Below are 26,265 nucleotides of genomic sequence, written 5' to 3'. Positions count from 1 at the left end.
GTCCAACTTAAAAGCGACGCACTTGTAGGGGAGGAGTGGTCCAAGGGACCCCCCCTGGCCTGCTTCTCCACCCCAGGTGAGGGCCATGGCCCATCGGGCGTCCCCTCCTTACCACCAGGGCCCAGGTGGTGGATGGCTCACCTGCTGAAGACATTGCCCGCACGTATTAAATTTAGCTAGGCCTCAGAAACCATTTTCGTCTACTAAAGATGGTGTGAGCTCAGCGCGCTGTAGCGCGGCCCCCACCTTCGGAAAGTTTCAGTCCTCCCTGTCCCCGCAGCACCATGGCAGATCCGCTGCAAGCCCGTTCCCACGAACAAGACGGACATGATCTAGCGTAATACACTAACATTGTAACAGTTCACCTTCCGCAATGTATCACTGCTCCCAGAATGACCCGGTCAGCAAGGCCTGGGCGATGGGAAGATCTGTAGAATGGTCATCTGATGAAAGCTGACAGGTACCCAAATATGAATGTAAAAAAACCACTTTTAACACATGTATCCTCTCCATACAACCACATTTACTAAAGAAACCTGTAAAATTGTGTAATTATCGTACATGACACCAGCCGTGAAGGACCCACACCCCTGCAGGGGTGTGCAAATGATAAAAGCATTCCGGGGGATTATTCTTCATATGTATCATTGAAAGCCGTACACCCCGCGGTCCCGCGCCATAACTGAACTAATGCTGCTAGGGTACACAAGAAAACGAATGTAACCATACCAAGGGCACATGTGAAGAGTGTGCGAGAATGCACTCGTCACGCGTGTATGTCTAAGCCCCTCATGTGCCACCTCCGCCACGTACAGTGGCGGGTTACTTTCTATGTACTCCACCAACCCTGATACTACCTCACTTACTGCAAATGTATATGCATATAACTAAATACTGTAGTTGTTAAAACATAGTGTATGAATAAGGTGCCCAGACTGAATATAATAGAGACACATTCAGCAAAGTTGAAATGCATGTTTTAAAGTGATTTGAATAAGTATTATCGAGCGTTCAAATGGTTGTGATGTTTTTACCTAAAGTTGGCAACACACGAGGGAGATACCTTTGTGAATATGTGCAAGGCCATTCCCCCTCCCACCCTGCAAAGACTGCCAAACATGAGAGCAGAGGCCCGCGCTGCACTGCTCCACCTCCCCCAACTAGACTGGAGCCGCTTCAAAGATGTGTAGCCCCCTCTGCAGCACCCAAGGCCACGGGCCTCCACCTGCATTATTTACAGCACAGCAGTAAACCCCTGCCTGAACCCACACTTCCAAAGGCGCCCCCTCGTAAACCCCACAACCCACCAGATCATCTTAGACTTATGGCCCTGTGCAATCAGGACACCCAACACTGTGGCAACACACAGCGGCACATTAACCACATCTAACAAGACAGGGAGGCTTGTACCGTCCGTCCCATGCCCTGAAGCTTAGCCCCTCAACCTATGGCTCCGGTCAACAGGACACTGGTAACCATGCCCTGACGAATGACCATTAGACCCCTCACAAGGTGCATTCCTCCTATGTTGCATTAACCTGTAGAATAACCTATTGGAAGATTTACTAAAGAAGATAATATTGCAATGACTGACTGATTGCGGTGTGCATGGCCTAGGGCAAATAAGTCAGGAAAAGACATTCATCTCTGACACTGGCCGCAATGGCACAACAACACCGCCCGGATGAACTCTGCCAACCTGCCAGGCCCAGCCCAACCCACGAGACTGACCAGTGACGTTCTCCAGCCACGGCCAACCACATCGCAGCAGCACCTATAGTTAGTCGTCGCCACCCAATCCCATTGAACTTGTGCCCCCTATAGTGTGTAGGTTCTTATGACGTTTTTTGTAAATATATACGCCTGTCTTTGCGATTGTCAGACAGAGCGCTCTCGGAGGTTGTAGAGTTCTTTGCATGCCATATTCTTATTGATAAACTCCCATTTAAGCTCACCCGCACTCTGTCTTGGCCTTATTCCCGACTTGGGAGAGTCCTTCATTGTCTCTCATTGTGGGGAGGATCGTGCTGGCTGGGGACGCTCGCCTTCACACTCGATCTGGTGTTCCTCTCCCTGGTACTTCGGTTCCAGCAGCAGCAGTGGAAGTACAGCCAGCTTCGAGAGGATGTCCAGACAAGTTCACTTTGGGGTTGATTGGTCCCACCAACCCAAGGGGAGAAGTCGTCCTTCCAGGGCTTCTCTAGTCGAGGCGAATACGGAGCTTCAGCACAGCGGCAGGGATTCATCGGGCAAACCAATGGTTCAGGAATTGCAGCAGGCGTCTCTTCCAAGAGCTTCTTTGGATTCCTTTGTCGGGTGGTCAACTCGGTCTTCCAAGCCAAAAAGCTTTGCCTTTTATGCAGGCTTCTCCCATCCATTCCAGCCTATCTGTCAATCGCAGAGCAGGGTGGCTGTCCTCCGAGGACAGCCCTCTAGCCAATCACCCTTGGGTGCATTCGTGTAACCAAGGAGACGAAGCACAGGGAGTTTCGGGCACCTCCCTCACTTCCTGCCCCTGCCAGTCACACTGCAGCCAGAGGCAGGCTTCACTCGAGAATCCCACCAAAGAAAACGAACAAAGGGACCAAACCAGGTTTGGCACGCAGAGTAAATCTCTAGAAGGACCTTTCCAGCAAGAAATGGCGAAAAGACAAGAATGGGGTCATTTTCACAAAATGGGCACACATGGGTGCCTTACTGCAGCTGCGAGTGCAGCCCGCAGTAAAAACACACAACGGTAGTAAAAAGTAAACCACTGCCACCAGCCAATAATTGTAGAAAGTCCAATATAAAAATGTTACATGAGAAACTAGACAAAGGGGATACTATACTAATATGCTAAAATAGTGTGTGCTGGGTCTAGAAAGTTACAAAATGTAAGTAAAGTCAATTTCACTTTACTGCTCTTGGAAACAGTAGTTTCACAAAGAGAAGGTATTTAAACCTTTGGGAAATCTAAGAGACTTCCCTGTGTCACTGCACTGGAGGTGCTTTGTGTCACAATGTAAAGATGATGCCTATGGAGTTTGCCAGACTCCAAAGTCAAAGGAAACACAGAGTCCAAATCACAGAAAAATACATGAGGGCGTGGGAAAAAGGTCTCACTCTCTTCAGGTTAGAAATTAAAAGTCCTGAAGTCCAACAAAAAGAGCTGGGGGTCTATAAGGTAGCAGGGAATTAGCACATTTCTGAGAATTCTCCCTAACGGTTTGCATATATTTTTCTGGTCGGTTTACTATGTGATGTTACCGTAAAAGCTATTCTAATATTGCAAGTGATCCTATACAGTACATATGTTTGATTTACTTAGAACTGTAACTGTGTGTCTTTACTCCTAAATGTGCAAGTGTTTTCTTGAACCAAGCTATGCTCTTAAGTCTTTGTAGCCAATTACAGCCCTTCTCCCTCCTCAGATTTAGCCTTCGTGCTTGCCACTCTACCATACCCTTTATTTATTTATTTGTTTATTTATATAGTGCGTATACACAGGTGAAGTGCTTCAAAGCGCTTCAAGCGGGAAGGTTACAGGGGAATACAGCAATCATTGTTAGGCCTTAAAAAGATTCCGAAGGATGTAAACAGAAAAACTAGCATACTAGGCCTGATGACATTTCTCCTAGTGCAATTGCATATAGTATTACAGTTGAGACCAAGATCATGAGCGGGGCACCAAATAATGGTGGGGAGGGGGATTATAGGGGGGACAGACAAACTAACTGGTCCTAACTCATTTAGGTTACGCAAACATACAGAGATGCAGAGATGTGGCAAGGGTGGGGGAGGGGGGCAACAGAGTCCGGTACAGCATGGCCCTGTGTTAAGTGCAGAGGTGTTACCGCGCTCAAGGAGCATAAACTGAAAATGCCGTAATGTTGAACAAAGTGCAGAAGCCCAGTGGCACACAGGAACAGTAGTCCAACCCTTTAATTCATTTTCATAATTAATAATCATATCACTGTGTATCATTACGTAGTATTAATTATCTGATTTTCTAAATAAAAAGAAGAATTCAAACTCTCAGTAGAAATAACTACCCAAAAGCTATCAAGTATGCCATGGTGCAGCTTGCAAAAGTGAATGTAGATATATTCATGACGTCCAACACATTTTACTTTGTGAGAAATTCCTAGCAGGAAGCAGCAGCTGCCATTTGCCAACACTTTTTCATAAATATTTTTTCATAAACTGCTCAGAGTACCTGATCAAGAATCTTCCGGCATCGTTTTCTTTCAGCCAAGTTTGTCTTGAAAAGGTCCTCGATAGGGCGGTAGTTGCTAGAATCTAGTATATTTCTACCAAAAAATTGAACAAATGAAAATAAATGTTAGAAAATGTTTCTGCTCAACAATCGATGGCAAGATTTTCCAATTTTGCAACTATATCCCTAATGTTTACCCAGGAAAATGTCACAAAATAGCTAGAGAACCTTGCTAGGGAATACCAAAGATTGCTGCTCACAAACTGTGTTTCCCAACATGGGTCGTACAATGAGTATTGTGCTCCGATCTTACATAGCAGGATCTTGAAAAATATCTATTTAATTATACTGACTTTATTAGAAGTATCTTTAAAAACACATTTCGAACTCAACCCTTCTCTTGTCATGCACCCAACCCTCTGAAACTCTATCCCGGTGTCAGCTCAGAATGTCCCCACAATTTTCCAGTTTCGAAAATCTCTCAAAACATGGCTTTTTCAACAACACCTGACCTCGGACCACTTTCCAATAGACACACATACTGACGGACAGAACTCAAAGCACAGTACTGCGCTAGTGTTAAAAGTCGCCAGCCCAAATGAAAGCTACCCACACTCTGTACATTGCTGCAATCCTTTCGAGCTAGGTGTGCTCTTTAAACAATACAATATCACAACAGAAATGCACATTGACCAATATCTCACAAAATTAAATCCTTTTGTTTAAAAAGCATGACTGATTTCTGGTGACACACGACAGGCAAGAGATGGCTAATGAGCACATTGAGAGTCCTGAACAGGAAGGATGATTCATTAATATCCACTCTCCTGTATGGAACAATGGTGAAGAATCACAGGGCCTCATCACAAGTCCGGCGATAATCCAGTGCAATTACCACCAGGCGCTAATAGCATTACTGCTGGGCCATGCTGCGGAACTACTGCTGCATCACAACCTGGCGTGAACACGTGCCTTACCCCAGCAGTAACGCTGTTAGCGCATGGCGGTAACAGCTCCGAAATAAGGGCTACCACTGAGAAAGCAGCGCCAATAGAGCTACTGCTGCTGATCCGAGTGCTATTAGCGCCAACAGAAATTGTGTCACCGCCGGAATGGGAAGCATCTCGGCAGCCATTTTGAAAAACACAATCCATTAAATAATTCCACATCCTGCTGCCCTCCGTTCCTGGTAATCAGCTAAAACGTTTCAGGAGAGGACAAGAGGCAAGGTGGCCGAAAATCGCCTTTGTAAACCCAAATTTAGCAAGGGAGAGCTTGTTGTCCTCACAGACGAGGTAACCTCCCACTGATGAACTGTATGGCAGTCGCCAACGCAAGATTACTGGCCAGCATAGGACAGCCATATGGACTTCCATCCCCCAGAAGATGACAGAAGTAGCCAGCGTACCCTGTGACAGAGGCTTCAGCAATTAGTGTCAGGGTGCGGGGACTGCTGTCCCAAAACTGGCCGGAATCCCTGGCGACTGGAGGAGGCACTGTAGAGCTAAAGGCATCCCAGCATAAGATGCCCAAGTGGACAGGGATACAAGTCAGCAGACCCAGAAGGTGGGCAGGCTAACAGGGCAGAGTAACGGGGTGGCATATCAGCCATGGGGCAGGTCACCAAGGGCACCTCTGAGCTTCACAGCAGCGAGAAGGTCCAGCAAGTGAACCAAACCAATGCCATGGGCACCACACCCCTACTGGTGCACCCTGTGCTAGTAGGATTGTGTTGCGTGAGCTACCACAACACTGTGCAGCAGTCACACCAGAATGTTGCGGCCCCAGTAGGCTTGCCCTATGTAAGCATGGAAGACAAGACACAGGGAAGTACACATCCCACACACCGACATATGCCCAGCTTGCCAATCAACATACACCACGGTGCATCCATGCTGGCTGCAAAGCACTGCCCCATAGAGCTATGACAGTGCCATGGACTAGGCCACGCCCCCCGGGGAGGGGATGTGGAGCCAAGAAGGAACACAAGCATGCATGCCAGACAGAAGCTGCCCCAGCATGGACACCCTGGCCTACCCACACACAGGCCAAAGACCAACAGAACGAATTTTGCTCAAATATACTCCTACTCCTTTTCACCCTCTGCATATATGAAGAAGAAATCACTTTATCATACTCTGTGGAAAAATCTTGGTTTTCTATATATAAAGTTGTATGAATCAACATAAAATGAACATTTGAGAGATATGACATCAAACGGTGATTAACCGGAAGTACAGACAAAAATATATTTACAGCACACGGAGCCAAACATTTTATGGCATAACAACCAATTTGTGTGTGTAGGACAAACTTAATCTCAGTCGTTGTTTGTCAGAGAATTCACATGATACAATATACAAAAAACAATTTGACATAGTAACAACAAATAGAATTGTTAAAGACAATAGTTCTCTTTGTGATAGACAATGTCAATGCACTGTAGTTGGGAGTAGTGCGTCTACACCAGGGTGTTTCAGCCGTTTAGGTGGGCCTGTTATGCCTCATCTTGTGCACGGCCTTCATCAGGACGGGATGCTGTACGGTATGAAGTCTGTGCTATGGGTAATTATTTCCACAGGCACTATTTTTGATTTTTGGAGGTCCACTTGCCGTGATAGGGGATCTCTGTGTGGTCCTCTCAATGGAGGCTTTTATCTCTCTAGTGTCAGCCTGTTCAGTTTCTTTCACACATGTGTCCCGCAAGGAAAATCCTGTGTTACTGGAGGGGTCACACGTGGCAGGCCACTCGATCAAGCAGATTCGTCTTAGAGTGCTGAGTCACTGTAGAGCTCGGGCCTGGCTGTAAAGCGTTGGTAACCTTTTTTTGTTTCATGAGTAACCCTCCTGGGTAGAGTAGGCTCCAAACCAGGAGCCCTATTGTTGGATCAAAGACCAACAGGGCATGGGTCACACACCCATCGTTACAAGCAACCCCATGACGTTGGGCCCACATGCATCTTCCCATGACCAACCATGCCCACTTGCTCATATGTGTGGGGTAATACTCTGTGCCATATCAATTGTGCCTTGCATGCCAACCCACGTGTGTGAACCATACCCAATGACATTTCCTATGGGCACTCATGCATCACCAGAAGCATCAGGGGTGGAGGAGGAGGAGGAGGAGGAGGAGGATGCAGGTTCATCAGGGGGCACCGCTACCAGGCCACCAAGGTCTGCCATCACAACCCCACAAAGGGCCACACCCAAGGAGGATGTCCCGGCATGTAACGCCACACCAGAGCAGGGCCAAGGCAACGCCCACACCACAGGCCACCACGAACAGTGCAGGGCATACTGCAACCACACCTGCAGCGAGAGGCCCTGAAAATGTGGCCACACCTGCTGCCGTGGGGACTGAGGAGCTACAGGGGGACATCTGCCCAGTGCCCTCACCTGCTGAAGGGCCACACTCCCCAGAGAGCCCTCCACATCGCAAGCGCCAACACTCCCTGGAAAGCCCTCCATGCTACTAGCGTCAACACTCTCCAGAAAGCCCTCCATGCCGCCACCGCCAACACTCCCCAGAGAGCCCTCCATGCCACCAACACTCCCCAGAGAGCCCTCCACCTCGCCAGCGCGCACGGACACCAGAGCCCGGACGTGGATACTCCTACATATGGCTCCCCTCCATTTAATCCTGGGCCAGCGCAGAGCCCCCACCCACACAACAATCTTCAACGCGCAGCATGCTGTTGCAGAGGCATGAGGACATGGGGCACATACAGCGCCAGATGGAAGAGATTGGTAACACATACACCACACACCTGTAGGCCATCAGGGAGAGTATCCAGGGGGCTACCTGCAGGATTGTGCGTTCCATGGCGCGGAATAGAGCCGAGACAACTGCCACCACGCCCGCCCTTACACTGCACGCCCAACATGTAAGTGAAATGACAGAAGGGAGCTGGCCGAGGCCATTCGGCAAAGCAGGGAGGCGCAAAGGCAGCAGAGCCTGGGGACAGGCTCCCTTCACTCATCCACATAATCCACATCATCCACACCCACAGAGGGGTCACAGCAGGTTATGCCACGGCAACAGTCATAGCGCCTTTTGCACCCAAGATCACCAGGGGCAGTCGGGGGGGGGGGGGGGGGTTCTAAGAGGCCCTGGTTGTGATAGACTCTGGGACACAGATTTGCTTGAGCGGCCATGCTGGGGTGTTGGTGGGCGGGGGTGTAGTGTGATGGGGTGTTGGTGGGGGGAGGTAGAAGGCGGATAGTGTAATGGGGTGTTGGTGGGGGGAGGAGGGAAGGGGGTAGTGTGATGGGGTGTTGGTGGGGGAGGTGGGATCAGGATAGTTTGATGGGGTGTTGGTGGGGGAGGGGGATAGTTGTCATGGTGCGTGCTCCAAAACCCCTGGAACTGATGGGCCCAACCCATTCATTGACACCCAATAGGGCTTATCAAGCCCCAAAGGAGCGTCCCAGAACCTCCTGGACTCAGTCCTGGCACCATTGGCGCCAGGCTCATAAGATGGTTTGAACCATATGGACTACTTACTCAGCCTAATGAGGCTGAGCCTTTCTGTATATCCAGGGCGAAACCGAGGGACTACTTTATCTGAAAGGCAGGGTGTGGTAAAGGGACTATTTGCCCGGAACTACTTGCAAGGCTATTTAAGCCACACCCTGCAGGCAGAACACGCTTTGCGTTATTCTGCACTCCTGCAGCGTAACGCTCACCGTGTCTGCTCTGTCCTCGAGCTTCTACAGCCACGCCCGTTCTGAGATTTCCATCCATCGGTGCCTGAAAGAAGAAAGAGAGAAGAACAGGTGTTATTACAGAAACAAGGCCTTACCTGCAATTCTCATCCACCAGTCTCGCCTTCAGCTGATCTTCGGATCGCCATCCTTGTTGGGAAGAGGGCATCCGCACAGGCCTCCAATACTCACCCGCACATCTGCATTCCTCCGGAATACCTCGGAGCGGTTCTTCTATCCATCATCCTGGGGCCGCGCCTGCATAGAAAGAACAGAAAACAGCAGGTTAGTCGCGCACAAAACAAAAACAAACAATTATTCAGCCATCCAGCGCGACTCACCCGCGCTAATACTCACATGGAGATAACCTGTCCAGCATCCTAGGGAGTCAAACCTTCATCCAAACCTCTGTACGAATCCGCACCTGCAAGAAAGACAAACCATGTTTAAACCTTGGGAAATAAAGACATTGAGCACCTATACCAAGCATCCATTGGCATAGAGACTTACCTGCTTAATCCAGATATTCCAGACACAGCAACAGCCACTCTGGACCAGTGAAGTAACTGTGTCCGGGGAAAGACTGACCTTACTGCGCCCCTGCTGAAAGTCAAGCAGGACGGAGAGCCAACCTCACAACACTCAAAGGTGAGCCAGAAGAGGAGTTGGACATCAGGAGGTTGACGGAAGTGGGACCAATCCAGCCCCAACTTAAAAGCTAATATCTTGTTTCAACATTGCAGACAAACGCCTCCTGGGGTGATAACAGGGGAGAGGACATCATCATACCACCAGAGCTACGCCAGTGCAGACATCATTCGTACGGCTAGCCCCCGTGGAGACCAGGTGAGCGTGACAATAGTATGATGGGGTGTTGGTGGGGGAGGTCAGAAGGGGGATAGTATGATGGGGTGTTGGTGGTGGGAGGGGGATAGTGTGATGGGCTGTTGGTGGGGGCAGGAGGGGTGATAGTGTGATGGGGTGTTGGTGGGCGGAGGGGTATAGTTGGGGCATAAAAAATGTTTAAATGTATCAATGCAAGGACATTTATGACTGCGTCTGTCGTGTTTATTGATTAGGGTGGTGTGATACAGTGGTGCATGGCTTGTGCCATGTTTAAGTGCCAAAAGAAATTGTCTATCAGACCCTGGCGTGCCATTCTCTCATCCCTCACGTCATCTTTGGCAATGCATGCATTTGCTTCAACCACAGGCACTGCATCCTCATCCTCTGGGGGTGGCATGTCCAAGTCAGGAGGTAGCAGAACATATCTCTTCAGGCAGATTTTGTGCAACATTGCACACACAAGCACAATTCTGCCAACTTTCTCTGGCGCGTACATCAGGGCTCCACCAGTACGGTCGAGGCAGCAGAAACGTGCCTTCAGGAGGCCAAAGGTAGGCTCGATGCACACACGGGTATGGCTGTCAGCGTGTACTTATTTATTTTTGCATTTATTTCATCGCGCCAAATCCTTAGGCATCAGGGCGCTAGTTACAGAAAGTGCTTCGTACAGTAGTAAATTTCAAGAACAAGCTTAGTGGTTACAGATGAGTTGGTAAGTGTATACAGATTGGTGGAGTCTCACCTCATGGTACGGGGGCTGACATCAAAGGTGCATACAGGCAAATTAGACTTGGTAGGTGGAGGTGTATACAGACTGGCGGGGCCTCACCTCATGGCACGGGGGGCTGGCATCAGGTGCATACAGGCATTACAGGTAAAATCAATGTGAAAGTATGCAAATTGATGGAGCCTCACCTCATGGTACGGCGGCTGCATCAGGCATATTAGACATAGTAGGTGGATGTGTATACAGACTGGGGGAGCCTTGCTTGGTGGCACCCCTGGAATTGGGCGACCAGTCGGGTTTCTGTGCGCCCTCTCGATGGAAAAGAATTTGGAAAGCTTCTTGGGAGCAAACAGTTCAGTTAGCCATTGCTCCAGGAAGAGCTTGGTGCTAGGCCCTTCTTCCTTCTCTGAGACCCCGAGGATACGTATGTTGCTGCAGCGGTCTCTCCCTTTGTTATCTTATGGACAGTTCTCCAGTTGTATAAGCTTCTGCGTAACCGTTGCAAGCTGTTTTTCCATCCAGGTAATTGCATCTTCCGAGTCTGAGATTCATGGTTTCGTTTCTCCAACCCTTGAGGCCAGATTCTGCAGGTCTCGTTGCAGGAAGGAAAATCTTTTCTTCCATGGATGACCTGGCTGCCCATATGGCTCCCATAATGTCTCGGAGGGAGATCTGGGAATCCTGCCCTCCGCCTTCTATGGCCACCAACTCAGAGGCGAGAACCAAGGGTGTCTATGGAGTCTTCACCATGTATTGGTCTATCTTGCTCTGATGCACCCCCTTTTTGATCTGGTCTTTAAGCATCGTGGTGAGTAGAGCTGATCTCCAAGAAAGATGTTTATTTATCCACCTGCTTGGACCGGTGTGCCAACACTGGCAGGGAACCCCACTCGCTGGCCTCCAATGGTAGTATTCCTCCTGCTGCCTGCGATTGTGACCACCAGTGTCTCAACGGTTAGCCCCCTTGCCCATTTTGCATTCCTTGGGTTCAGTAAAGGAGCTTCAGTCGGGTGCAGTAAAGGAGCTTCAGTCGGGTACCCCCAACCCCTGAGAGTCTCAGCTCACCTCTTGGGTTTTGGGTCCTCTTCCCCACTTATTTGTGAGAGAAGTTACGAGGCTGCCGCAGTGCACAGCGAGTGCTAGCTACTGAGTGCACTCTTGCAGGGTGAGGTATGACCACAGGGTTGATGGGTCCCTGGGTCGTTGTCGGTTTTTTTGAGGTCCATTCGTCATGGCCAAATGTTTGCCTTGTCCCTGTGCCTCAACCGCTATCCACCCGCAATTGCTTTCCTCTAAATCCCTCTGTGGGTTGCTGAGCCAGTCTTCCCAGCTGCAGGTGACACAATCAACACCTCAGGTGTCCCACTGGGTCTACGCAGGGATTTGGTAGCTCACTGGGTTCCTTTGCAGCGGCCGCTGTGCCTCCATCTGGCCCCCAGTGCCAGGCGCAGTTTATGCGGCGCGGTGCGTTCCTTTCTTCTTCCTGCTCCGGCAGAGGCTGCTCTCCCGTCTCTGTGTGCAGCCCTCATTTCTATCTCAGATCCTTAGAACGGGTCCTGGCAGGTCGGAGCAGGGCATGGCGAGCACCAGCAGTGCCGAAGTTGAGTACTGGTGTCAGGGTCTTCGCTTGTAATGCTGGTGCGGCTGGCACCGGCAGCCTAGCCCGATGTCTTGGCAGCCACTGATGGTTAACTGGTCGGCCAAATCTATCAGACTGCAGTTAATCCCTGCTACAGGGCTTCTGAGGCCCGCTCATTGCTCTTCGGACCCATCCACTGCTGCCACTTTGTCGGCCGGTACAGTGTAACCCAAAATGGCGCTGTCCACCCCGCTCAGCCAGGCCTGCCAGCGATTCTGGGGTTTCCTGGCCCTGATTTTACCCAGGATTTAAACTGGTGATGCCCCACTCCTTCCACAAACTGGGAGTGTAGAAATCTCCCTCAAGTTAGCATGGGATCAAAAAAAATTTGTAAATCAAAGTTTATAGATTTTAAACAATACCAAGCATTGAGGCAAACAAACACTTGAGGGACATGCACTCTAGAACTCCTCCTATATGTTCTACTTGAGCTCGTCCCAAAAAAAAAAAAAAAAAAATAACACACACTTTCCCCCCTAGCCCTTTTTAACTTCAAATAAACTCTTCTTCAGGCAACTGAACACGACAGATTGATTGTTTGTACATCAATGAATGTCAAGTGGTCCTTAAACACATATCACTATATATCACTGCCCGTGATGCGCTCCTACCGATAAAAGTCTCTCGAGGTCGGGCAGGCACTCTCTTTGACCTCCGACTGTCGTCCTCCCCTTCACCCAAATCCATTACAAAACTGGAGTCATTCTGTTTCTATGGGTGCACTTCCCCCATGAATGGCTGCTGTGATCGTTTCCATTGTATAAATGTCTTTTGCTGTGTTCGACCACTTTTGCCATGGGGAGAAGACTCCTTTTCCAATATCTGGCCTGGCAGGCCCATGCCGCCAAGAGGAGAAAGTGCACCAGTGGTGTTAGGGGAACAATCCAAACAGCACCAACATGGAATTGAGTGTACATTCTCCTCACCCGCCTCCTTGATCCAGCCTAGGACCTCCATCCGATACACCTGCACCCTGGGCCAGTCCCACCACATGTGCCAATAGTCGGCCCTGGTACCACACGCATGCCAGCAATGAGGATCAACTGTGGGGAATATCCTGGACAGGCGCATCGGGTCATATTGCCACCGTTCTAACAGCTTCACGGCCCTTCTACACATCAGGTGCCACATGTGCTCCCCCACTTCCATCCCCAGGTCCCTTTCCCACCGCGTTTGAAGCCCCACTGTGGCTCCAACCTTAGTTCCAAGAGGGCCTCATAGAGATGTGAGATAAGGCCCTTCATTTCCGTGTGTCCATCAAGAACCATTTCTACCGGCATTAGCTCGCTCTGTATACACTCTCTCCATTTCTAGAGTGTATGCCTTGGTTTGCATCACTGATCTTCATTGCCCTTGGCTTATTCCTTGTCCCAGTATTGCTACCACCCACCTTATGGACATTTTCCTTCCCAGTGGACCCTACTTGGGATAGATAGCAAAAATACATGGGGGTGTACGATATGGTGGCACGGGAAGGCTGATAAGGACACGAGGGAGGATTAAAGGGGCACTGTATTCTCATCTGAAGGACTGATCAGTTTCCACACAACAAATGAGCAAAATGAGCAAAAAGCAAGAGCAGTGATGCTGAAGGCAGAACAAGTTAAAAGACAAAGCAAAAAGATTGGGGGTCCATGGAAACTATAGAGGGAATGTTGCCAAAAGAGACATCTTTCCTAACAGTAATAATGGCAAGAACCACTGTAAAAATATTCATCATTACCAGTATCTTATAAATCCAAAGAGTGCTGGCTACGAGTGCAGAATTAGACCTTAGAAAAACTTCCTCCCAGCAAAAGGAGAGGTTGAAAAGAATGAGAACCCTGTGGTGGAAGTGCCCAAGTCAAGAAATAGTAGCAACCAAAGTTCAGTGAGAGGAAAAGTGTGAGTAGAAAAGAATGGCAGTGCTGGTGAGGAGGTAGAAGAAATTAAGACGAGAAATGAACTTTTTGGAGTTTTGGAGAGTAAGAGCTTGGAGGATATGGCAAATTAGTGGATGAAGAAACGGGTAAGGTCACCAATAAGATGCATACTGCATAAAGGGTACATAGCGTTGGGTTCAGGACATAACACACAAGGCCAACTCTACTGCCCCTTTCTAATGTCGGGCAACCCCTAGATAACTTTCAACAACTTAAAAAAATAAAAATATATGTGTAAAAATGTTGAGGCACATTTCCACGATCAAAAAAGTACAAGCAAAAAAATGGTGATCTTCAATCTTCTGAGTTGATTTGTTTATGTTACATGGAGGCAGGGCACAGCCATCCCCCTAACTACTCCCATTGTCTCCATGTTATCACCCCAACTAGGGGTTAACTGAAGAGCAGGACCGAGCCGAAAAACAGGGATGAATAGTTGCCTTTTAATAATGTTAGTGTGGTCAGTAAGGGTCATAGTGAGAAATAGGGGTTCACATTAAACGTGCCATATTTGTGACTGGGGTAATGGTGAAGTTGGCGCGATGCTGCAATTTTACATGTTAATAAGAATGGGATGTGTTACATTTTGTGTTACTTCGTGTTTGAGTGGCTATATTTAGATCTGCACTCACGCAGCAAGATACACGTCAAGCCTACTGATGAAATCGAAGCATAATACAAGGCATACATTTGTTTGTGAAGATGGATTAGCAGAGTTTGCCAATTAAAATGTTATTGATTAGCAATGTTTTACTAATATTTTTTATTCACTAAATGTTCTTTGAACCTAAGACATAAAATGAGCAAAAATACAGCATTTTTGTTTACTGCTGAAGTAGGATATTAATGAGATGAGTATCTGCAAAAAATAAAAAATAAATGGCTACATGAACTGACGCATAGATATGAGAAAAGGCTCTGAAACCAATTGTCAGTGTTCACCGTGCAAATGGGTGTAGTCGCTGTTGCACAGGCCAGTGGTTGTGTGCGTTTGTTTATTAATTTGTATGGCGCACCAAAACCAGGGGTAACTGGGCGCAACAGAGAAAAATAATACATGGATACTTCAAGCTTGGTTACAGAGTAAGGCACATATATACATGACAGATATTTACAAATAGTAAATTAGCACTCTAGTACAACAATATACATATATATATACACAAGAGGCGACGAGATTCAGAGTTTAGCTGGTGTGCAGATAGTCCCAGTAGTCATTAGAACATAACCATTCGAGGATGTTCTGTCTAAAGCTGTAATAGGATTGATCTATTCTGATGTCCAGTGGGAGTGCTTTTCAATATTGGGCCGCCTTAACCGGGAAGCTGCAACCACCTGTTTTTTTAGCCTAAATTTAGGGATCTGTAGGCAGTAGGAGTTGGCAACTCTGGTAGGGCGGGTTGATGTTCTTCTCACTATTCTTTCCTCTAGGTAAGGGGGCGCTGCATTATTAAGGCATTTGTAAGTTAGTGAGGCTGTTTTAAGGGAGATCCTATCACTGATTTTTAGCCAATGGTGTTCTTTTCTTATGTTGGATATGTGTTCTCTTGTGGGTAAATTGAGGGCAGTTCCAAGGGCGTTATTTTGCAGTATTTGAATTTTGTCAATGATGTATTTGTTGGCTCCCAAATACAAGGCATTGTAGTAGTCGAGTTTGGAAAGTATTAGAGCGTTGGCAAGGATGATGCAGCTGGCTTGTGTTAGGAAAGCGGTGGAGGATGCAAAGGAATTTACTTGTTTCTTCAATGTCAAGGAAGAATCAATGTAAAAGCCTAATGTTTTCACTACTTTGGCTACTGTAATTAAATTGCCGTCGATTTTGAAAGCAGAGTAGTTGGGGCTGAGTTTTTTTTAGGTTGGCATCAGAGCCAAGGAGCAGGATTTCGGTTTTGTCATCATTCAGGCAGAGGCCATGAGTAGCCATCCATGCCTGAATGACGAGGTATATTTCATTTACCAAGGCTGTATCAGTGACAAAGTTGCCTGAAAGGGGAATGAGGATCCAAGTGTCATCTGCATAATTTGTGTTGGTGACACCCAGTCTGTCCAATTTGTCAAATAAGGGCTTGGTAAAAATGTTATACATAGTTGGCGAGACGCAGGAGCCTTGGGGAAAACTGCATACTATTTTGATGGGGTCTGCTGATGCCAATGTGGAGAAAACTCTTATAGTGCGGTTATGCAGAAATGATTGGACCCAGGCTATGGCCTCACTTGAGAAGTGGGCAGCCAATGCCAGGCGATCACACAGGATCGTGTGATCCACCAAGTAAAAGGCCACCGATAGGTCAAGGGGGAGTAGCATAGCAGTGTTTCCCTTGTCGTTGAGCTTGTCAATTTGAGTTTTAAGATCAATTAAGGTTGTCTCAGTGCCATGTTGTGGTCTAAACCCGATTGGCGGGCACCTAGGAGATGGTTAGATTCAAGATGCCGCTGAATTTGTAAGTAAGATATTCTATCTATTATCTTAAGGAGGAATGGTACCGTGGTAATGGGCCTATAGTTGGTGGGGATAGAAGGGTAGGGTTTGCTTCTTAAGTAAAGGTAAAACCCATGACTCTTAGGTTGCTTGGGATAGTATTAGTGGAGAAGGAGGCATTCATTAGTTTAGTTATAAAGGAGGCTAAATCCCTTGCTGCATCCTTAATTAGTTGGGCTGGACAGTTGTCGCCCTTACAGTTAGAGGGCTTAAGGGATGCAATAATCTTTTCAGTTTCCTGAATGGAGATTTTAGCGAATTTGAAAGGAGCTGGGCCTGGTAAGTCTTTAGTGGGGCTAGTAATTAATGTCTCGTTAGTGGCCAGGGAAGCTTTTTCTTTAGTAATTTTTGCTTGAAGTGTTGTAATTTTGTTGGTAAGGGCGTTTTGTATGCTGGTGAACCACTGTTTATCTTTAGGTATGTTGTCCGGTGGAGGAACAGGTCATTCTAGCTCACTTAGGATAGCAAATAGTCCCTTGGTGTTAGAACTGGCGTTGGAGATCCTTTCGTTGAATAGGTTTTTTTTGTGAGTATGATTTCTTTTTTGTAGTTGTTAGCGAAATGTTTAAGGTGCAATTTGTTTTCTTCAGAAGGGGTGCATCTCTATTGAGATTCTAGTTTCCTTTTTTGCATTCTTTATTCTTTTAGGTGGGGGGTGAACCAGGCATTGAGGTGTGCTTGTTGCTTGCTTTTGCGTAACTTAAAAGGTGCAATAATATCCAGGGCTTCACTCGTAGCGTTATAGCGTAATGTAGCTGTCCACAAGGAGTTCTGGGTCCAAGTTATTGGCGAGAGCATTGATGATAGGGAGCAAGAGAGGTAGGAGGTTGTCCGGTGTGATGTTTTTTTTAGATCTGGTGGGTGGGGGGAGGGTGGTACCATGACTTTGTCTTTGGTAATCTGCTCATCCAAAGTTAGGGAAAAGTCGATGAGGTGGTGGTCAGTCCATTGTTGAGGGGTAATTTTATTGATAGTGGTATCACAGTTCAAGGTAGAGATCCAGTCAAGGGTCCTTCCTTTGTTATGCGTTGGGGTAAGGACTTTTTGGGCAAGGCCATGTTCGGCTAGCATGGTAGCTATGGATTGGGCTGATTTTTCTTCAGGGTCATTAAATCCTAAATTGAGATCGCCTAGTAATAGGATTTGCAAAGAATCTTTAGTATTGTTGACTAAGAGGCTGGATAGGTCCTCCTCAAAGGTTCCGGTGGGTCCAGGTGGCCTATATATTAGATACATTGTTAGGGTGCGGCAGTTGGAGATGGGCAGGTTAGCTGTGAGTAGTTCACATGATTTGAGGGGGGGGGGGTTGAGTTAGTAGTCTTAGGGCAAGGGTGGTTTTAGCTATAATGGCAAGAAAGCCTCCTATGTTGTTAGGTCTATTCATTCTAATTAGTTGGTAGTTTTCTGGAATGGCAAGGGAGATCCCTGGGCCTGTGGCTTCGTGCAGCCAGGATTCCGTAATTGCCAGAAGGTCAAGGTTGTCAGGTGATAAGATGTCGGCTATTTCTGTGGCATGGGCCACTAAGGATCTGGCATTGATCAGAGCTCCAGATACCGTAGTTGAATTAGGCATGGTCTGGAGTTTTATGGGAATAAGTTTCGGTAAATTAGTGTTATCATAGGCTGTGGCAAAGCTAGGGAGTAACAGTGTGCTGTGAGGTGGATTTGAGTTGGTCGTTGAGGACTTTGATGCTGTGAGTTGTGGACCCGTAGAGGCGGGGTAATCTGGCCCGGAGTTTAGTATTTCTGTCCAAGGTAGGACATGGTGAATATTTAGAGAAGGACATGATTAAGCAGGTTAGTGGTAAGGTAAGGCACAGTAGGAGGGTCACCTGGGTCTTTCTGAAGCACACAGTTGAAGTAGGTAGGGTGGTGGAGAAACAGGCTAGTTCAATGTGGGTAGAGGTGCATATGAATCAAACTAGGCTACTCCCGCATAGGCTAGGCATCGGAAAAACAAGCCAGGGCAGTTCAGAGTAGGGAGTGTACATGCAGTTCAAAGTAGGCTAGTCCCACTTAGGCTGATCATGTGGGGAGCAGATCTGAGCAATACAAGGTGGGCAAAGGTGCATGCAGTGCAAGATAGGCTAGTCCCACATAGGCTAGACACAGAAAAATCAAGTCAGGGCAGCATGGATAGGGTACATACAGTTTAAAGTAGGCTAATCCCACGTAGGCACAGTATCAGCAGGGGAATGGGCAGGAGCACAGAGGTAGTGTTGATCAGATGGTAGTATAATATAAGGCTGATGCGTAAATCAGACAGTAGGTACAATGTCCGAGGGTGCAGTGAGCATATCATGTAGGCTGGGTCGGCGGGTGACCGTGTAATGGGCGAAGGTCAGCAGAACAGTGGATCAGGTTTCAATTGCGACACGTAAATGGCATTAGACATTACAGAAAATAATGAAAGGTACAAGAGAATCGTGGGTGGTTGGCAATAGAGTTTTTGCAAATGCAGCAGCACCGTACCTGAATGTAAGTAAGCTTCAAAGGTGGATGACTGGTGCACGGAATTCTCCTAGATGGTAAAAATGTCTCATAGTGGGACCAAGAGAGCAGTAGTAACTTGCGAGTAGTGCAGGGCGGCAAGCAGCGCTCACCGGCGCGCAACGGCAAACAAGGCCTTTTTCCTTCTGGCCTTCTTCCGGATTCCAGCTTCCTTCCGCCTGTCAGCGAAGGTCTTCAATTAATAGACCAAACACGGAGGTTGCTTAGCAACCAAGGTGAGCCTAGTTACCAGGCTGCGTTGCGGTGGCCATTTTAAGGCAAGGCGCGACTCAAAAAGTAAATAAACAGCTGATTGCAGTTTGCGGCGTCGGCTGCAGGGAAGGTACACAGGCTAGCAATCGGAGCGCTCACCTTGGGTGCAGGATGCTACGTTGATGGTAGGAGATTCCAGGCCCAAACGTGGGCAGCATCGCTGTGGCTCGTAGTGTGGCTGCAATGGGCTGCAGATGCAGCTCGAGATGGGCTCCTGCCCACTCTGCTCCAGGTGGCTGGAACTAGAACGGGGCCTATATGTCCCATATATTTTATGCTTGACCCATCATTTGCTGTGCAAGTAGAAGTTTAGAAGCTTCATATTAAAAAGTGTGCAATGTTAAAGGAAAGTCATAGCCTGAGACTAAATACATAGTATGGTGTTGCGGCAGGCAGGGCAATTGACAACTTCAGGTGGACAAGATGCCCCTTGCCGGTGATTGATATCAGCAGTTTTCAATATGGCGTTAAATATCACGGTCGGGGAGGGCAGGAACTCTAAAGCGCCTTAAGCCTGATACAGGTAGGCCCAAACGCAGCATTCCAGCCCTGTACACTAATGAAAGCGGTATTTATCACTATTAGCACTCAGAGCTGCCATCTGGGGTGCTGATCCTTTCTTTGTTCGTTTTTAAGAAAAGTAGGCTTTGCCCAATGCATGCTTCCCCAAAACGAAATTACATATCTGCAATTTGAAACAACTATTTCCAATACCTGGAGGTGAACAAGGAGGTGCACGGTGAGTGGGCAGCGGGGGTAGGGGGTGCTCAAGGTGTGGCTCCCCAGTGTTGACTTGTCCCGGGGCACCATCTCCAGGGATAGGGCAAAGGCTGGGCAGAGGCACAGTGGCCCAGCATGAAATGCTGGTGGCTACTTGCAGATTCGGCTGAGTTCCCTGCCTCTAGATTGGCCAGCTAATCCTGTATGTGGTTATATAAAAGCAAACATATCCCTAGAACATAAGCAAGGTCTGGAGGCTAACTACAGTGTATGGTATTGCCGTAGATCTGTAGATGGATGGAACTATTGAACACTACTTTGCATGAACATCTAGTTGGCACTGTGTATTCATTTTGTACGAGGAAAAATAGTAAGCATAAGCACAAACATGCTCTCTTGTTAATATGATGCACCTTCCCCAACAAAATGAAATATAGGTGGGACAGATTTAGATACACTAACCTACACATTTCTGAAAAAGAGACAATGCAAGATTCTAAAGTAGCAATACTATAATTATACATTATGTAACAACTTCATGTTTTAGGAATGGAATTGTATGACTGGCTGCCTTTAAAAAACATACAGTTAACACATACTGGTCTTTGCCAAACAGGATATAGTTAGGCTAAATAAAAGTATTGTTCTGATTACTTCTGGTTTGCAATTATTTGCTTAGCACTCCCACTCAGGCCTTTAGCACTGGACTACTGCTGTACTCCCTCTCCATTAGCCCATTTGACCTTGCAGTGAACATAGGAGAGAGCCCAGAGGGCAATAGAAGAATACAGGGTGAGCTGCTGTTTCATTGAACAGGGTAATTTAAATAGCTAGCTCTGCTACACAAGTGGCAATTTAATTAGCAAATCTTCAGAATTGCATAGCAAATTGCTATATGACACTGCTTATTTTATGCCTTGATATAGTTATGGTATATAGGAACACCATACATATAGGTGTGGTGTGCCACATAGCGTCTCAAAACTGCACAAGGCGTAGCTTCATAATGAAAATGTGAGAAAGGTGATTTGCAATGAAGAATCCACTGTAAAGAGCATGCATGGTACATGGGGAACGTACAAATCTGTATGCCGTGTGCTTTTTCATAGTTTGGCCAGGCCCTACAGCCAGGGTTTGCATGGTGAACTCTGTGTGACTGAGAAAACTGGTTTGGCAAGGATTGAAGGTAGAGCAAGGGCAGCTGCAACAATATCAGATGATCAGCCAGAGGCAGGCCCGGGGTTGTTATGGTTTAGCGCTATTGTGGAAAGAAGATGCAATATTTTTAAGTCCATGTGAGCTTGTTATTTATTGCCATGGGGAATCTGGCCATCTGTTTGCAGCTGCGTAATAAACCTGCGGTGAAGGGACACCTAAGGGCAGAGTTGACCAATACTTTATGGGTTTTAATTATTTTCTCAGATTGCGTCCAGAGGCCATGCATGTTGAATTGGTAGTCCTTTAGATTAAAGTGAAATAAGGACATCAGCAAGTCTAGGTGGATGAGATAGTTACCACCAGTTCAAAAGGGAATTTGTTATTACTCGCCCTCCTCTTGTAGTTAAAAGTGTCCTTGCAAACCATGCACATCATGTCCGGTAGTAGAGATTCCTGGCCAGCTGGAACCCGTAATGAATTCAATTTGTATCTGAATGTGTAACTATGTGATGATGTCATAACCTACCACTGAAGACTCCAGGAAAGGGGTGTGCTACAAATATGAGCCGATGATGACAGCCAGATAAATGTGACCAATGAAAACGTGGGAATTGGAGAAGATTATATAGGTTTGACCAACCATGTGTAAGGGGGATGACTTGTAATAAAATATGTGGGAGTGTTTTTACTGTTACAAAATGTATTAAAAGTGTCAACTTGTGTGGTTCAGGGAGACTCTGGTTATTTTTACTCTACAGTCTCATCTAGCCCACCCCTCGCCACCCCCAGCCATGTGTACAATAAACTTGCTTTAAGGACAAACGTGCACTTGCTTCTTAAGTGGTGGACCTACTTTGGGTTAAGGTGATCAGAGGTCCATCCGCACAATAAATAATAGTATGTAGACAGGAAAAAACTTTTAAAATTAAACACACACTTTAAAACATATATGTCCATGGTATGTAGGATTATATTGAATACAAAACGAATGAAAAAACAATTATCAAAATAACTAATTCTGGAAAAACTAAAAATGGGGTTGTGAGAGTGAATAGTGGTTTTGGGGGTGGGGGGAAAGTATTATTTAAAATAAGATGGGATTTGGGGTTGGGGATTCCCCCCAAAAACAACAAAAAAGTAATTAGTTATTTATTTAAATTAGTTATAATTACATGTAACCATTTTATTCTTTATTGCATTTCTTTTCTTTGTTGTCTACGGAAGATGTTTGTGTAAACAATGAAAGGAATACATTGTCTGAAAATAAACTGTTTATAAAAGCACAATTTGTATTTTTGTGTATTCATAGGTATCGCTTGTTAGGCATTACCCAAGTAACTAAGACAAGCCCAAAAATATAGTATGAATGTATGTAATCACTGGGATGCGTCTATTCGTACTTTCAAACATTCCTTTTGTGCCTGCCCATCTTTGGCCAGCTTGCTCCAGCAAGGCACTGAAACACAAAAGGAGCATTTACATCAATTAACACCTTACTGACCGCTGAAGTGCAACTGAATACAAACCTTTGGGATATAAAAGCCATGCTTTTTACATGTTTTACTGAGTGGGGATGAGACATTTAAAACGTGTTGTTTCATTATTAGATTGCAATGGGGACTGGTAAAAGACACCAGACAAAAATATATAGGGAATGCCGAGTTCTCCATGATTCTCGGCTGACCCTATAGGGAAGGGACAGTGCTGACTTTCAGATCTTTAATTGGCATGTTTATGTTACTTATTTGTTTCACGTGTACATCCATTTGGTTCAATGTATCTGAATTGTAAACTTGTATCTCCTCGACTTTATCGCAAAAATATCCCTATTTTTTAACTCTCTAATGATGGGAGGAATATTTGTGCTGCCACATTTTGATTAAACAAAAAATATAGCCACATTCTTCATTAACATCTGTCACTTTTACTCAATTCAAAGGGACTCATTTTGGCAACATGAGAAAGTTGGAGGGCAGGAATTATAACTTTTGTTTCGGTATTACAAGCACATCTCTGCCACACTTCCCACTGAGCTGTCTTACTTGATTTATAACCTTAGCTTGCAGGCTGAATACGGTTCTTTGCTGCATGCACACTACCCCCTGAGCTATTTTATTCAGGGTTTGGAAGTTACGGAGATTTGTCGAACAGCCAAAGTAATCTACTTAATTATAGAACTCGGATTGGAAATTGGGATTGGAGCCTGTACATTTCAGATTTCTTACACAGGTCATCAGCAAATAAATAAGCGCTTAAAGAAATACCATGTTCAATAGTGACTTCACGAACTACTGTTCTAGCTCAATGCTTTTTAAATGCAAAATACAGGGGATGCCAGAGATATATTAAAAATATTGTGAGTTTTGCTTGAGCTCACTCCTCCCCAGCAAAAACCAGATGAAAGTCTATGTCCAGCACATGAAGGGTAGCGGCATTGTTTGCACTTTCACACCTCTGCTCTGCCTGTAATTAATCAAAAAAGTGAACGCAGCATGTGTTTAATGATCATTTGAAAGGATAACCATGACATGCCTAAATGGTACTTAATGTATCTTGTAGGGGAAACTATTCGGCTTCGAGTGATAATTAAGTATTCGGCTGGAGCTGAATATCTCATTTTCAGCCAGAAGTCAACCGAATACGCACTAGGTTTCATGACTATGAGTTATTCAGAAGTGTTAATTCAACTACATTGTGCAAACCATACTACGTGAGTGTTCATGCCATAAGAATGTGGAACCCACTACGTCTTCCCTTTGTAAGTGAAACACCTCCCTGGTGTCCCTACATATAAGTAAGAAAACCAATACGTATAAGTAAGAAAACCAATTCAAACCACTGCATGCTTGACTTTCTAAATGGCGGTGAATAACTCATAGTCATGAAACCTAGTGCGCGAACCACTATGGATAGCACAATGAAGTTGAACTAACACATTTGAGTAACTGACAATCATGTAACCCAATGCGGAAAGCATCATGTCATTCCATATCTCTTATTGGTTTATATTTTTTTCTTCTTCTTTTGGATGGCATATATGATTTCCTCACCGACCAGTCTCCTGGACTTCTGGTATGTGTTTGGTGTTTTTCTTATGTATACTTTTTAAACTTTACCTGTCACACTGAATTATTCATTTTCATGTATATTTTGATTGAATTGTATCTCTTGCTCATATATTGGTGACATTGTTTTCTATCTATTCTTATTTTGACCACATTCTATGCATTGGGATTGTCACCAACCTTGAAAATGACCAGTTGGTCGAAACACGTGCCGGCTGTCGCTCTACTGCTGAAATTACATGTGGTGGAATAACCCACATCTTTAACATTATATAATTGTGTGAATTACATATGTGGATCATAGGTTAACTTGTTATCAGAGTGCAAGCAGCCCTTCCTACTTTTTCAAATTCTACATTGTATTCCAAAGCAAATCATAGTGGGTGATTTGCAGGAAGTGTGGGGCTTGCTGCCGATTCACCATATACTAGCCGAGGTTGTAAAGAGCGCACAGGAATCTATATCGATCCCATTATACAATATTGTCAATGTAAAAAGGTGTGTGTGTAGGTGTGTGTGTGTAGGGGTGTGCGTGTGTGTAGGGGTGTGTGTGTGTGTAGGGGTGTGCGTGTGTGTAGGGGTGTGCAGGGGTGTGCGTGCGTAGGGGTGTGATGTTGAGCATATTTCCAAGATGCTACAAACCTGAAATTTGGTATGTGGGTAGGTTCCATGGCGTAGACAATGTAAAAAGTATAACATCATTTTTGCAATGTTTTTTTTAAAGCAACCTGCAATTCTTACCCCTGTCATATGGCTCTTCGCACAGTTCTGCCGTAGTTCTACGTAAATCTCAGCAGTTCATTGTTCCTCAACTTTCCACACTATCAGCATTCTAGCTGACATTAACGGCACTCACTTTTGAAATTATGTGGGTGACACAAAACGGTGCTTTTTTGATAATGCGGGTGACAAGAAACGTTGCAGGTCTCTTCAATAGTGTCCGCAATTACATTGTCCATCACATGGTGGCAAATCTTTCATGATCATTACAGAAACTTCATTTCACCTCAGAAGTTATGAATGTATGCCATCTCAACGCTAACAATGTTTACATGCTTCAGCTGAACACGCGTGGGTACGGCACTTCAAGCTTACACACTTCAGCCCTACAGATATGCCACTTATGTTGAGGTTGCTGCTGCCTTGTCTGTAGATCGGGACACCAATAATGCTGCTGCGCAATCTCAACGCTCTAACTGAAAGTAGTTGGAATAGATTTACGGGATTCATGCTTTTCTCATGGTCAGCTTTATGTGGCTTGCTACAGAGTTAGAAATGTGTTCACACTACCTCGTACAGGAAAGAGTAGCAATATTGTCTACAAAGAATCATTAGTTATGGGATAATAGCATATCAATGATGGCAGTAGGCAAAGGTGGCCGGCCGGTACAAATAAAACTCGGCATAACTGCCCATACAATAGAATTTTCAAACATGGTAATTAATAGTCAGAAGGGCCTCCCAGTACAAATCAAACTCACCATAAGGAACACCAAATTGGTATTCGAGTAATGCCAACAACCATGCAACAACATCATCTATATTAGTTCATTAAATAAACTTCAAACTAGGACTGAAGTGGGAATTACCGTGCAAAGCACGGGTACACCTACTAGTTTTAAATAAATTAACTTCAAATGTTTAGTATTTATTGTTTAAGTCATTATTTTCACTGATTATTGCAAAACACAAAGTGTAGATAAAAAGTATGAACCCCTATGAGAATTATGGCAATGTCATGGTTTTACCATAATAGCCCTCTTACATCAAAACACGTGTTTCCTAAATATCCAATATGGTTTAAATTAATCAATTCCATACCTTTTGAAACACAATAATGCATCAAGTAGACAAACAATTACGAGCCAGGGTATGTGTAAAGGTAAATCAAACCCTGTTATCTGATTAGCTCATTTTTCATTGAAATTTATTTCCTGAAAGGGCACATTTCCTGAACGGGAAATAGTGCATGAATTATTAATGCATGCACGCAGCAAGGCAGTAGTGGAATGTGGAGGATGGGGGATTGTGGGGAGTCGGG

The 26,265-nt window shown here is 45.8% G+C and overlaps 1 protein-coding gene across 2 annotated transcripts in view; it reads right to left on the bottom strand.

Moving 5' to 3' along the window:
- PROSER1 (proline and serine rich 1) overlaps positions 1-26,265 on the bottom strand; it is a 918,625-nt gene that overhangs the window by 764,544 nt on the left and 127,816 nt on the right. For both annotated transcript variants that reach the window (XM_069640684.1, XM_069640685.1), the window contains exon 5: positions 4,199-4,292. In XM_069640684.1, coding sequence (XP_069496785.1) covers positions 4,199-4,292 — 94 coding nt within the window. The remainder of the gene's footprint in view (positions 1-4,198; positions 4,293-26,265) is intronic.

This window comes from Ambystoma mexicanum, chromosome 7q (assembly GCF_040938575.1).
Source record: "Ambystoma mexicanum isolate Mex_15411 chromosome 7q, UKY_AmexF1_1, whole genome shotgun sequence".
NCBI lineage: Eukaryota > Metazoa > Chordata > Amphibia > Caudata > Ambystomatidae > Ambystoma > Ambystoma mexicanum.
The sequence above is the reverse complement of the archived record's forward strand: the minus strand, read 5'-3'. Positions and strand labels throughout refer to the sequence as shown.